The 14446-nt window shown below is 53.9% G+C and overlaps 1 protein-coding gene across 1 annotated transcript; it reads left to right on the forward strand.

The window, feature by feature from the left end:
• The first annotated feature begins 9585 nt into the window (after nt 1-9585).
• On the forward strand, nt 9586-12451 carry LOC114097850 (intestinal-type alkaline phosphatase 1-like). Its single transcript, XM_071619427.1, has 11 exons — nt 9586-9646; nt 9727-9843; nt 9957-10072; nt 10222-10396; nt 10475-10647; nt 10884-11018; nt 11100-11172; nt 11294-11428; nt 11508-11699; nt 11902-12018; nt 12102-12451. The coding sequence occupies exons 1-11, from the start codon at nt 9586-9588 to the stop codon at nt 12449-12451; spliced, it is 1644 nt and encodes a 547-aa protein (XP_071475528.1).
• Nucleotides 12452-14446: the final 1995 nt, after the last annotated feature.

Raw genomic sequence — 14446 nt, forward strand, 5'->3', positions numbered from 1 at the left:
ATCCTCAGGCCCAACTGAGTTTAACTGAACCATCTTCATTTGATGTTCATGGTTTCAGGAGCCCACAGTGCAGCTTCTCCTGTTGGTGAACGTCACGTGAGTTGAAGACACGTCCCATTGCATGTGTTATTTTGTGATTCTCACTTTTCATTCAACTTTCTGTCTGTGAAATTCCTTTATTCTGTTGCATTTAATAAAAGCCCTATAATTTTCATTGCTGTATAGTTTCCCATGCATGAAAATACTACACTTACTTTCTCCTCTCCTATTGATGAACACACTGGGCTGTTTCCAGTTTGGAACTGTTTAAACTCCACCACTTTGACCAGATCAGTACATGTAGCTTTGGCCACAAAGGCCACAGTGTCTCCAGCATTTTTACCCAGCGCAATGTGGCCACACTGTGGGGTGTGCACACCCTGACCCTCCCAGATGCTGCTCCAGTCTCTGGGGTGTGGAACTCCCACTCCTGCTCTCCTCCAGGGCCTCCCACGGGCGGCCGCTCAGTCCCTGCCAGTGAGGGGGCTGTAATAGACCCGCGTGGTCTCCTCTGCTTGGGCTGGACACCTCTCCAGGTGTCTGCTGGCCTTCGGATTCAACCTTCCTGAAGATGCTGGAGGGGACTGAGTGACCGAGGCAGAGCTGATCAGGGGTTGCCAACAAAGGAACAGCAGAGCTTGGAAGAGCGACCAAGGACTGTGGAGAGAGGCGGCTTGGGGCTGCTGTCAGGAAGGGTCAGCAAGGAGACGGCAGAACCTGAGACCAAAGTGCAGCGAGCCACACCAGACCCCAGCTGCCTCTCTGACCTCTTCTGGGACCTCTCCCTCCTCTGTGCCCCTTCCACCAGCATCCTTCAGGCCAGCTCCCCTCCGTCAGCTTCGAGCCCCCTTCCAGCCCCATGGCACAGCCTAGGGCCACACTTGCAGCCCTGTCTGTGGGATTAAATCAGGTGTCTCCCCGGCCTTACTTCCTGCCTTCTCTGAAGGGGCTCCCACACCTGGGGCAGGACGGGCAGTGTGGAGTCTGCCCCTACTGCATACTTTGCCCCAGGGTCCCCCCTGCCCTGCAGCTCCACCCTCCAGCCCATGAGGTCCACACTCTTCCAACTGCCCAGCCTAGTGGTCCCATCTCACATCTGAGGCCCCAAAGTCCATGATCATGTCCCTGGACAGTGTCCAGGAGAATGCCTGGGTTATGGCTCTGATTCTGTTTTAGGCAGGAAGCCCCTGGCCTGTGAGATCTGATTTGAACATCCAGGCTTCTGGGTGATCAGTGCTCAAAAGATTGTAACTGAATGAAACTGAGCCCTCTAGACAGGTCAGTGTTTGCTCCTGAGACCCCCACCGAAGCGCATCCTCCATCACTTAAGTGCAGCTACCAACAGCCCCGCTAGACCCTGAGGCCTCCCCACCTCCTCCAGGGCCTCACCTGCCAGGGCTGGCCAATGGGCTCTCTCCGTCATTAGCCTTTGGTTTCTGGGGCTACATCCAGCTTGGTAACTTCTCTGCCACCAGGCGTCCAGCTAGTGCAGACCCTCTGCTGGTCAAGATTCCTGGCAGGAGATGAGTGACAGTGTAATCCCTGGGGTCCCCAAGCGGCACCCAGTGTGCACCCTGGAACCACAGCCTCTGCTCCATGGAGTGGCCCTCTGTGACCTGTGTCCTTCCCCAGTCCCTGCTGTCTGGTTTCTGCAGGGACGCTGGGGCCTGGAGTGGCCCTCTTGGGGCTGCCTCTGCAGTCAGTGCCTTCTGTAGGGCAGAGCTGGTCCCACAGAGGACAATAAAGCTCCAGGAGCCCCCTCCCCATGTCCTGCAGCCAGTGCCCTCGCCTGGACTCCAGGAAGAAACTCCACACACCCAAGTGAGCCTGTGACCCCGCACATGGGCGAAGAGCTCCTTCAGGGCCATCCCTGACCTGGGCCATGATGCCCTTAAATGCTCTGTGAGCTGCGCTGGCTGCCTGTGCCCAACTTCCCCAAGAGACCCTCACTCAGGCAGGTAGGGAGGATGGAGGGTGGCCCAGCCTCCTCTCCTGGCCCCATGCATGGACAGGCCTGGCCCCGACGGAAGGCTCAGCATGGCAGCTGCTGCCTCTGAAGCCTGAGGTGGCATGAAGACCCACCAGCCCGCTGCTCACCTGCCCGACACCTGTCCACCATGTCCCTGGGTGGCGTCAAGGCTCAGCACCCCTGATCCCATGAGGTTTGGTGGAGGTGGCACCAGGGAGAAGAGGCGAAATGCAACCTGGGCATGCTTCCAGAACCCAGCCCCGGTGGGGGTCCCAGTGCGAATACATGTGGCTGGGAGGCTCTGCGCTGGGGGAGGAAGGGCGCCCGCACCCCAGGGCCCCCCATATCCTGGGGATTGTTCCCTGGTGCTCCATCTAGGGATTGAACCCTGCCACATACACTCCAAGTGCTGGGGGCTGTCACCACAGCTCCCAGTGAGAATCCTGGTGAGCCCTGGAGGGCAGGAGGCTGGCGGAAGCCATTGCTCCATTGTGGGTGGCAGCGGGTGGTGGGGTGGACTCTGCATGGGCTGCCCTGTCCTGGCCGTGTCCACAGTGTGCCCTGCTGCTGGGGATCGGGACACACCCAGCACAGAGCTCAGCATCTGCAAAGGCGTCAGGCAGTGAATTGGTGGTGATGGAGGGGCCTGGTCCAGTGGGCCCCACAGGCCCAGCTCCCTTCCTGAGCACACTAAGACAACCCGTCCCCACAGAGCTGTCTGCACGAGCCTGGGCGTCCCCTGACCAGGCTAAGGGTGTTGACAAACATCCTTTGTTTACCGCTCGTGCCTCATAGTCCTCAGTCCTGCACAAGCACATGAAAAAAGTGTGCAAGAGATGAGGGAGGATTGTAGCTGGTCATTGCTCAGGAAGAGCGCATAAAGGGCATTTCACCAGCTATCGGATGACTAACATAAGAAATAAAGACACCAGCAAATGCTGCTGTGAAAAATGTCAGAATAAAGATGGAGCCACTTAGGTCAACCCTGACTTTTTTTTTTTTTTTAATGGAGGCCATGAAGGGAGTGCCCAAATGAGGCCAGTCTGGTGGACACAGTGACTCTGAATTTGGCTCATTTCTAGATTCTTTGGACTTTGGTGTGGCCAATAAAAATATGATTAGAAACATATCTATCATGTAGGTGTCTTACAGATTCTGTGGCAAAGGCTATTGCTGCTCAGGAACACTCATTAAAATCCCTTGTCAGAGTAGTGGATAAGAGAATCGCTCTTGGTTATTAGCTGTACAGTGTGGTGCCTGTGCTGTTACTAATACTACATGCTGTACTTCTACGAATTCATTTGGGAGAAATTGAAACCCAATTATACAAAATAAAGAATAGAACAGCTGGGCGTGGCACACACCTGTAATCCCAGCGGCTTAGGAGGCTGAGACAGGATTGCAAGTTCAAGGTCAGCCTCAGCAAAGGCGAGGTACTAAGCTACTCAGTGAGACCCTGTCTCTAAATAAAATACAAAATAGGGCTGGGGATGTGGCTCAGTGCTTGAGTGGCCCTGAGTCAATCCCTGGTACCCTCCCCGACCCAAAAAAAGAACAGACCAAATATCTATATCAGATCTCACTTAGTTCTCCGTGGTTTTTTGACTGCTTACCTTTAGGTCTAGGCTCATGTTTCAAAGCCAATGATATGATATGAAGTTATAATATCATCTGTAATATGTATTTGTATTTACCTTTTTAAAACTTTAGGCCTTTGCCTGTCAAATTTTTGCAGAAGTTCAACTCCTAACAAAATAAGCTGACCTAATGTATTAAGATGGTTGCTGCTATGGAACTGACAACATTGAGCTCACAATGAACTTCAGGTAGCCTGAGAACTTCAGGTAGCCTGAGAACCAAACCTCCTTGTTGCTCAAATGTGGCTAAAAAGATTTTGGTACTTAATTCATCATTGCCAGTGACATCCCTTCAATCTGAGACCAGGCCAACCAGGAAAGATCCATCCCAAAGGACCATCAAAATCTTCCCACATGATGTTGATAAGCCAAGCTTTCAGAAAAAGATCTTGATCAAAAGGGAGGGAGTGTAAAAGTTGTCAGAATCTAATGGAGTCATTTATGTCAACCCTAAAAAGTAAATGAAGCCAGAGCCAGGAATCGGGGACCCTCAAACATATTTGCTTGGTAACAAGAACTATGACCAGACACTGTGCCAGAAGCATCGCCTTACCCACAGACCACCACACACTCACCTCAAGAGGACCTCTGCAAGTGCCTCTGCCCATCAACTTCCTGTTCCACCGAGGGCGAACCACACTTGTTATTAATTATTGTTACCAAGGATTATTATTTCATAACAGCTAATGTAATTCTCATTTTTGCCTTTAAAATTCTCCCTTTACCAGGGTGTATAACCCCAGCTATCTGGCAGGAGGATGGCAAGTCTGAGGCTGGCCTGGGCAAAAATAAAAACTAAAAAGTGCTGAGGATGTAGCTGAGTGGTAGGGAACTAGTCTATCAGGCACGAGGCCATGCGCTCAATCCCCAGAGCCCAGGGAAATGAAACCCTCCCTTGCTTCAGCTTCCCCAATACGCCTGTGATCCATTACAGCACACACATTCCAGACCAGGATTTCATTTCCCCTGGGCAACAATAATTAATAACAAGTGTGGTTCAGATTGAAGGGATGTCCCTGAGAGAGCCACTACTCTCTCAGTGTTGAAACTCCTCTGGGTCCAACCCTTAGTATTAAAATAAATAAATAAACTGGGTGTGGTGGTGCACACACCTGTAATCCCAGGGGCTTGGGAGGCTGAGGCAGGAGGACTGCAAGTTAAAAGCCAGCCTCAGCAAATTAGCAAGACCCTAAGCAACTTAGCAAGACCCTGTTTCAAAATGAAAAATAAAAAAATCTGGGGATGTGGCTCAGGGGTTAAGTGCCCTTGCATTCAATCCTTGATACCAGTAAATAAATAAATAAATAGGCTGGGGCTGTAGCTTAGTGATGGTGTGCCCCTGGGTGCCATCCTCAGTACTGAGAAAAAAATTTAGAAAATCAGGTCCAGTTACTGGTTGTCAGAGAACAGGGATGTGAAAAGGAGATGGAAAGGTTACACAGGGGTCCTGTGGGGCCAGAGCTGTGCAGGAACTTGGCTATGGCAGTTCTAAGAACCTACTCATATGAAAAACCGAATGAGACCTAAGACCCATGTGTATATGGTCATGTAAAACTGGGGAAATGTGAGCAGCAGCGTCTGTGGGTAAATCACCAGAGGAACCAGGCAGATTGTACCAGCATCTCTCTGTCTTATTTCTTAAAACTACATGTTACACTCCAGTATGTCAAAATTGCAATTTAAAAGGGGATAATGTGTCAGTGCCAAGGCTTTCTGATTGGAGACTGACTTTGGAGTCTTGAACCTTTAATCTATGGCTTGATATTTTTAAAAACCAATTAGTTTGATTAAGGACTTGCCCAGTGGCTAGTCACCCCTGAACTTTAGCCAAGAACTTCCTTTCCCAACACAAATAAACACTTAAGGAGATGTAAATTCTAATTACCCTGATCTCGTCATTAGACATTGTATATACATATCAAATTATCACATTGTATTGCATAAATATATAATTACTATATGCTGATAAACTTGAAAAAAAAATAAAGACTTTTCCTAACACAGCATGATGACCTAGGAGAGCTCTAGGGTAACTGACAGGAGGCAGGAAAGCCTCCTTACAGGGAATGTTCTCCCTGAGATGGGAGGACAGCAGCAGGTTCAGAGATGGGGCGAGATGGGAGGACCTAGGAAAGTTCTGCCTCAAGGGAGGCGTGTGGACCTGGTGGGGACTGAGCAGGGAAGGCAGATGCCAGGTGGCATGTGACGGTTCCCTGGGACTCGAGGTCATGCCTGTGGCTCAGTCAGTGAGACTTGAGTGGAAAAAGAGGCCACTGAGAGAGGTACGACAGGGGAACTTTGAGGAAAGTGGTTTTATTTTCTTTGAAAGAAATTTAAAATGCGATACATTTACCATCCAACCATTCTTAATGCAGTCCAGTGGCAAGGAACATTCGCACAGTTGTGCGACCACCCCTGGGACTTTTTCATCTTGCAAAACTGGGACCTGTCCCCATTAAACAGGGCCTCCCCCATTTTCCTCCCCCAGCCCCTGGCAACCACCATCCCACTTTTGTCTATCAGATTCGACAGCTCCAGGAACTTTGTATCATACGGTGTGTGCCAGGTTCAGCCCTACCCTAGCTGATATCAGCCTTTCTTTCCATTTTTTAAAAAAATATATATTTTTAGTTGTTGTTGAACACAATACCTTTATTTTATTTTATTTATTTTTATGTGATGCTGAGGATTGAATCCAAGGCCTTGCATGTGCTAGGCAGGCGCTCTGCCACTGAGCCCAGCCCCAGCCCCCTTTCCTTCCTTTTTTTAAGGCTGAGTGATATTCCACTGTATGTATGGACCACATTGTGCTTATTTATTCATCCAGCCACAGACACTTGGTGTATTTATCCATTTTCCATTGATATAACAAAATACCTGAATTGAGATATATATATATATATATATATATATATATATATATATATATATATATATATGAAGTTTATTTAGCCAACAGATCTGGAGGTCAAGACCCTGGTGCTGACATCTGCTCAGCTCTGGTAAGGGACCCCTTGACTGCACGACAGGGTGCATGGTATAACGGTGCTACACGGTGGGAGACAGAGGACCACCTGGTGAGACAGGATTCAAAAGGGAGTCAGTCTTCTCTGTCTCTTTAGTTGGTGGGTGGGTACTGGAGATTGAACCCAAGGGTGCTCTGTCACTGAGTTACACCCACAGCACTTTTAATTTTTATTTTGATTCGCAGCCTGGCTTCTAACTTGTGATCCTCCTGCCTCAGCCTCCAGAGGAGCTGGGATTACAGGTATGGGCCACCACATTTGGCAATCTGTCTCTTTTATCACAACTCACTGAGTACAAACTACCTGGGTGTCAGAACAATATCCATCCCTTCTGGGGGCGGCAGCCCCATGACCTGATCACCTCCCATGACCACCTCCTCACAAAATCATCTCCATGCTGGGGACCAAGCGTCCAACACACCAACCTTCTAAACTTAAATCATAGCACTTGGGTTGCCCTCATTTCCTGGCTACTGTGTTTTTGAATAAATGAATGGTGGGGACTGAGAATCAGGAAGTTCATTCACCTGTCTGGTACTATTCAGTTCGTGTAATCTTTTGGGGTTTTTTGTGGGGTGGGGGTACCAGGGATTGAACTCAGGGTCACTCGAGCACTGAGCCACATCCCCAGGCCTATTTTGTATTTTATTTAGAGACAGGGACTCACTGAGTTGCTTAGTGTCTCGCTGTTGCTGAGGCTGGCTTTGAACTCTTTTTTTTTTTTTTTTTAAATATTTTTTAGTTGTTAATGGATCTTTTTATTTTATTTATTTACTTATATGTGGTGCTGAGGATTGAATCCAGGGGCTTCACGCATGCCAGGCAAGTGCTCTACCACTGAGCCGCAACTCTAGCCCCTGGCTTTGAACTCTTGATCCTACTGCCTCAGCCTCCAGGGCCGATGGGATCACAGGTGCGCCACACCGCGCCCGGCTCATGTAATCTTTTTATTTCTTTATTTGTCCTAATTATTATTCATGTAATCTTTACTAAGATTATTCCTCCAAGTTCTTCAGTGCTCTTTCCTTTCCCTTCCCTCTCCTTCCACTTCTTTTTTTTTCCTTTAGTTGTCGATGGACACAATATCTTTATTCTATTTATTCCATTTATTTATTTATTTATCATGCGGTGCTGAGGATCAAACCCAGGGCTTCGCATATGGGAGCTCTACCGCTGAACCCTAACCCCAGCCCCACTCTCCTTCCATTTCTAAGATGAATTTCCTCCCTTCGGCTGTGGCTCGTCAGTGGGTTTTTGAGGTGCTGGGGATAGAACCCAGGGCCTTGAGCAAGCTGGGCAAGTGCTAACTACCACTAAGCTACACCCCAGCCCCTGGATACTGTGAACAACGCTGCTCTGAACACGGTTGTGATGGTTTAGATATGAGGTGTCCCCCAAAGCTCATGTGTGAGACAATGCAAGAAGGTTTAAGCTGGGCACAGTGGTGCACACTGCAGTCCCAGTGTCTCGAGAAGCTGAGGCAGGAGGAACACAATTTAACGCCAGTCCTAAGCAACTTAGCAAGACCCTGTCTCTAAATAAATAAATAAATAGGGCTGAATTTGTAGTTCAGTGTTTAAGTGCCCCTGAGTTTAGTCCAAAAAAAAAAAAAGGTTTAGAGATGAAATGATTAGGTTATGAGAGCTTCAACCTAATCAATTAATCCCGGATATGGATTAACTGGGTGGTAACTGCAGGCAGGTGGGGTGTGGCAGGAGGAGGTGGGTCCTGGGGGCGTGCCCTTGGGGTGTATATTTTGTCCTGCTGAGCAGAGCTCTCTCTGCTTGCTGATCACCATGTCATGGGCCACTTTCCTCCGCCACACACTTCTGCCATGACGTCCGTCCTGCCTCGTCGTCTCAGGCCCTGAGGAACGGAGCCATCTATAGACTGAGACCTCTGAAACCGTGAGCCCCAAAATAAACTTTTCCTCCCCTAGTTGTTCTTGTCGGGTCTTTTGATCACAGCCGCGAAAAAATCTGACTAAAATACTGGTACAGGAACCACATTCCTTTGCGGATACATGCAGAAGTGGGGTTGCTGCTGGATATATACTTTTGAAACCAGCCTGAGGCTAAGGAAAACTCTAGGACTTACCAGAGGCTACCCCTTGGGTGTGCCCAGGCCTGTGGAGAACAGTCTCACTCATCTACCTGTCCAAGGGAACAGGGGTCAACCTTACGGGCACAAGAAGCACTGGCTACCCTAAAAGACTCTGCCCATGCCTGGTTGGGTCCAGGGCCCTGGCCACACCCCTGCCTCCTGCTCCAAGCACAAGGGTGTGCACATGACACACACACGCAGAGCGGGCCCAGCACACCCCAACAATAGGCACAGACAAGTTCCCCCTCGGTGGGGTATCCACCAGCCCTCACGCTCCCACACCATAGTTCCTCAGGACCGGCTGGCCCCAGCCAAGCCTGGTGAGAAGGCACTGGAAGACTGGGCAGCCAGGTCACCCCATATCCCTCATTCCCTTGCCTCCAGGGCTCATGGCATCAGGAGGCTAAACCTCTGCCCCTTCAGCACCCAGCACAGAGCCTGGCCCAGCTGACCCAGGAACAAAGGAGTCTGAGTCCCATGAGGCAGCAGGGGGAGGGGTGGTGGCCCTTGCAGCACAGATCCAAGCTGCTCCCGCGGTCCCACCCTACCTGGAGGAGACACAGGACCATATCCCGTGGAGGCCACGGTCAGGACCCCTGCCCAGGCTGGCTCAGACACACCCTGCCATTTACCTTAGGTAAGCAGCTTTTCAGTTCACAGGACAGGGGCGGGGTCAGGGTGGTCACCAAGATTGTGGGAAAGGACAGCAAGACTTTACAGCAGGAACAAAGTCCTCTGACTTGGGCTCAGACAGCCTGCGCTGCAGTTAGTACCCTGGTGTCCCAGCCTGGCCACCGACCACCAGCCCAATATGCAGGGAGCCCGGGTGCTGCTGCTGCTGCTGAGCCTGAGGCTACATGGTGTCATCCCAGGTAGGAGGTTCCCCCAGCCCCTCTCCCTGCCCCACAGGCCAGCCCCCAGGCTGACCTAGCTGCACTCTCCCCTTGGCCAGTGGAGGAGGAGAATCCAGCCTTCTGGAACCAGAAAGCCTCCGAGGCCCTGGACACCGCCAAGAAGCTGAAGCCCATTCAGACCTCAGCCAAGAACCTCATCATCTTCCTGGGGGACGGTGAGTGCGCCATGCTGGTCCACCCCGTGGTGCTCACGGGCCTTGAACCCAGGGCCACTGCTGGGTCAGGACCAGCCCTGGAGCTCAGGCCTGATGGGAATCTGCTCCTTCAGGGATGGGGGTGCCCACGGTGACAGCCACCAGGATCCTAAAGGGACAGTTGCAAGGCAAGCTGGGGCCCGAGACACCCCTGGCCATGGACCACTTCCCATATATGGCTCTATCCAAGGTGAGGCCTCCTGAGCAGGGGGCTGGGGGCTGTGGCAGGGGAAGGACCCAGGAGAGATGGGGCCTAGTTTGGGGTCCAGGGCAGTGAGGACCACCGCAGGCCTAGGCCAAGGAGTAAGGTTACACAGAGGAGAGTGTCTCTGTCCCCAGACATACAACGTGGACAGACAGGTGCCAGACAGCGCTGGCACCGCCACAGCCTACCTGTGTGGGGTCAAGGGCAACTATGGAACCATTGGCTTGAGTGCAGCCGCCCGCCTTAGCCAGTGCAACACAACACGAGGCAACGAGGTCATGTCTGTGATGTACCGGGCCAAGCAAGCAGGTAGGTATGGGGCTGCCAGTGAGAACCAGGGTAGGCCAGAAGGCTTGTGTGGCCCACCCTGACCTCTGCCACCTCCAGGGAAGTCCGTGGGAGTGGTGACCACCACCACAGTGCAGCATGCCTCGCCAGCTGGCACATATGCACACACGGTGAACCGCAACTGGTACTCAGATGCAGACATGCCAGCCTCGGCGCTGCAGGAGGGCTGCCAGGACATCGCCACGCAGCTCGTCTCCAATATGGACATTGACGTGAGCACAAAGGGCAAAGGGGAGTGGTGTGACCAAAGGGCAGGCCTGAAAACTGGCTGGAGTCCCAGGCCTCCAACCATCTGAACCCTGTGGCCTGCCTTGGCCTCTTGGGGTTCAATGGAGTACCCAGAACAGTCCTTCCCACCACCTGATGGGGCAGCAGGGGGCTGTCTGTGACCAGGGGGCTGGAGGCCCCTCAGGCCCCAAGGCCACCTGTCCTGGGTCTCTGACTACAGGTGATCCTCGGCGGGGGCAGAAAGTTCATGTTTCCCAAGGGCACCCCAGACCCCGAGTACCCAAGTGACACCACCCAGAATGGAACCAGGCTGGATGGACGCGACCTGGTGCAGGAATGGCTGGCAAAGCACCAGGTGATGGGGCTCACAGGGCCGGGACCAGGGCAGGGCCGCAGGTCTAGGGATGTGGGCTGAGTGTGGGCTCTGTCCCTCCAGGGGGCTCGGTATGTGTGGAACCGCAAGCAGCTCATTCAGGTGTCCCAGGACCCAGCAGTGACGCACCTCATGGGTAATGACCCCCACTTCCTGACCTGGCACCCCTCAGGTGGCCCCACTGGAGCTTGTGTGCCTGTGGCCATCACCCTCCCCTCCCCAGCCAGCCCCTCATCACTGGGTCCCTTGTCCCCCAGGCCTCTTCGAGCCTCAACACTTGAAATATGAAATCAACCGGGAGCCAGAGCAGGACCCCTCCCTGGTGGAGATGACAGAGGTGGCCCTGGGCCTGCTGAGCAGGAACCCCCGCGGCTTCTACCTCTTCGTGGAAGGTGGGCGAGGCACGTGGGCAGCAGGGAGGGCGGGGCAGGGCGGGGCGGGGCTTCATGCCCCTCCCACTGGCTCCTGCAGGGGGCCGCATAGACCACGGGCACCACGCGGGAACCGCTTTCCTGGCTCTGATGGAGGCGGTCATGTTCGACTCTGCCATCGACAAGGCCGGCCAGCTCACCAGCGACCAGGACACGCTGACCCTCGTCACCGCCGACCACTCCCACGTCTTCTCCTTTGGCGGCTACACGCTGCGGGGCAGCTCCATCTTCGGTAGGCGGGGACCGCGACAGGGGCTGTTGCTGCGGTGCTGAGGCGGGGGTCGCATCTCATCTGTCAACCGGGCGCACTGAGGGCGCCTGCCTCGCAGGGTTCTTGGGAGGAGTAAGCTGGTGACAAGGCGAAAGGCGCCTGTGCGGCACACGGGGGTCCCCGGGGAGGGCGATGCGAGCTCAGGTGCCACCTGTCCCCGCAGGGCTGGCCCCGCTCAAGGCCCAGGACGGCAAGTCTTACACGTCCATCCTGTATGGCAATGGCCCCGGCTACGTGCTGAACTCTGGCGACCGACCCAACGTCACGGAGGAGGAGAGCGGTGAGTGCGGCCATTGAAATGTCGTCTTCTTGGGGACAGGGGTGGAGGGGAATTCTCCCGCCCTGAACTCCTCTTCCCGCCAGGTGCCCGCACCTACAAGCAGCAGGCGGCTGTGCCTCTGTCGTCGGAGACGCACGGAGGCGAGGACGTGGCGGTGTTGGCGCGCGGCCCGCAGGCGCACCTGGTGCACGGGGTGCAGGAGCAGAACTACATCGCGCACGTCATGGCCTTCGCCGCCTGCCTGGAGCCCTATGAGGCCTGCGACCTGGCCTCCCCGACCCTCCAGAGCATCACTGTGGGTCCAGGCTCTCACCTGACATTCCCAACTAGCCAGAGCATCCCTGCGGGTTCCAGCTCTGCTGCAGCCTCATTGTCGCTGACGCTGCTGCTTGGATCGCTGCTGCTGCTGCTGTGGGCATTCGCCCAGCCCTGACCACAGGATCTCAGGGTGCTCCACTGTGCTCCTGATTGTCCCTGGTTTCACCTCAGGTCCCCACCACTGGCTCCTGCTTCCAGTGCCTGGTGCTTCCTGTGCCTCTATGTGGGGACTCCAGCCCAGTGCCACACTCCAAGCTGTCACCTCCAGAACCACCACAGGGCTTTTCCCATGGTGCCTTCACCTCTGGGAGAAGCAGCCTCAGGATGCTCAGCACTTCTAAACTAGATGTCCCTTGCAGAGGGACCATAGTGCTTCCCAGAGGCTGAGACCATGACACTCACATCTCTCCAGGTTGCTCTAGGACTCTGCTTCCTGACTTCAACTGCCTACGCTCCAGAGAAGCAGAGGATGCAGAAGGGCCACTCCACAGAACTTGCAGCCTTGGGGAATACCATGAAGGCACCTTTCCAGAGGCGTCCCCACCAAGCTACTACTGGCCTTGACCCTGTAGTGCTGTTCAGCTTCAGTCTCTACAGCATCATAGGTCCCCTAGACCTCCAGCATGTGGACAGTGCTGGGAGAGGTGGGCATCCTACCACCCTCCCACTGACCCTGCAACTGACCCTGCCAGCCAAGGAGGGCTTGGGTGTGGAGCTTCCAGCAGGCTGTGACGTATCCTCAGCTACCCCCCACTGCCCCACTTACACACTGCACTCTTCAGAGGCGCCAATAGTAGCAGTGCACACAGGAAGCCCAAGTCACTGGGCTCCTCAGTGCTGGCCCCCTAACACCAGGCAAGGATGTCCCAGACGCACATATCCAAGGAGACACCCAGGAAGCTGTGGGGTTTAGAGCAGGCAGATCAGGGCAGCCTTCAGTCCCCTCCCCAGACCATCTAGGCTCTGGGCATAGATTACTGAACAAAGAAGTTCCTTTGCCCCTCTGGGGCCACCATTTTCCTGGAGAAAAAGCAATAAACTATGATACAATGTACTCCCAGTAATATCTGCATAAACCATGAGTATGTGGGGCCCAAGTGCAGGAGGGCTGGGTAATTGTGACACAGAGGCCAGGGTCATGTGCCTGCAGAGCAGACAGTGAGTAAGCTGTGGACAAGTGAGGACATGAGCAATGCAGAAACCCAGTGTGGTGGCCTGGGTGCCCTGGGACATGCCCACCCTGCCCCCTGATAAGGAGCTCCCAGTGTGCAATGAGGAAACCCCTGGCAATAGATGGGTCCATGTCAAAGGCACCAGCTCCTGAGCATGGCATGACAAGGGCTTCCAAAGAGAAGGTGATCTTCCAGAAGGGAGGCGGTGCTAGCAAGGAGCAGCTTGGGGACCCAGCTACAGGGAGACATGGAGGGCGTCCCATGCACCACCTGGATGCCCATTATGAACCCAACTTAGCTTTGCTGGCAGCTAAGAAGTGCTCATATACAAAGAGGGCACCAAATGCCATGCCAAAGGGCGGTTGGCCTGGCCTAGGCACACGCGGGCCATCTCCTGGGGCTTGCCACTGCCCTCCATCTCTCTGGCCAGCTCATGCAGGGCCTCCCAGAACATTGAGGACAGGTGCTCAATCAGGACCATGACCACACGCCACACCAGGTAGTTGTGCAGAATCCTGGGGGGGAGGTGCAACAGGGGATGTCTAAACACACAGGTATGGGGGCCACCCCAGGGAACCACCTATCGCACAAGTGACCCCACACAGGAGCTGGAGCTGGTCCCCACACTGCCCTCAGAGAAGGGCTGTCAGGTCAGTCCTGGTAAGCAGCCTGAAGTGACCTGAGCCCCACTCGCACAACAGGACACAGTCCTGCTACTGACCAGCCCTGACCCTGAGGGGTCACAGCCAGCACCCTTTCCTGACTTGCTATGGGGTGGGACAGGGGACACTCAGGGCTCTCTGTCTGCCTCAGGGCTGGCCTTGATCAGCCCCTGCTCCTCCCCAAGGTGGACAGAGGCCAGGAAGCTGGCCCTGAGCTGGCCCTGGGCCAGCAGAACTGCGGCCACACCGTCCCTCAGAGAAGCCACCCTGTCAGCC

The sequence above is a fragment of the Marmota flaviventris genome, chromosome 11, assembly GCF_047511675.1.
Source record: "Marmota flaviventris isolate mMarFla1 chromosome 11, mMarFla1.hap1, whole genome shotgun sequence".
NCBI lineage: Eukaryota > Metazoa > Chordata > Mammalia > Rodentia > Sciuridae > Marmota > Marmota flaviventris.

What these genes read in the sequence shown, in the direction of transcription:
- LOC114097850 (XM_071619427.1), top strand. Translation starts at nt 9,586, where the DNA reads ATGCAGGGAGCCCGGGTGCTGCTGCTGCTGCTGAGCCTGAGGCTACAT. An exon ending in GCGGGGCAGCTCCATCTTCG is followed by an intron (nt 11,700 to 11,901) that starts GTAGGCGGGGAC and finishes CTGTCCCCGCAG; the next exon opens with GGCTGGCCCCGCTCAAGGCC. An exon ending in CGTCACGGAGGAGGAGAGCG is followed by an intron (nt 12,019 to 12,101) that starts GTGAGTGCGGCC and finishes TCTTCCCGCCAG; the next exon opens with GTGCCCGCACCTACAAGCAG.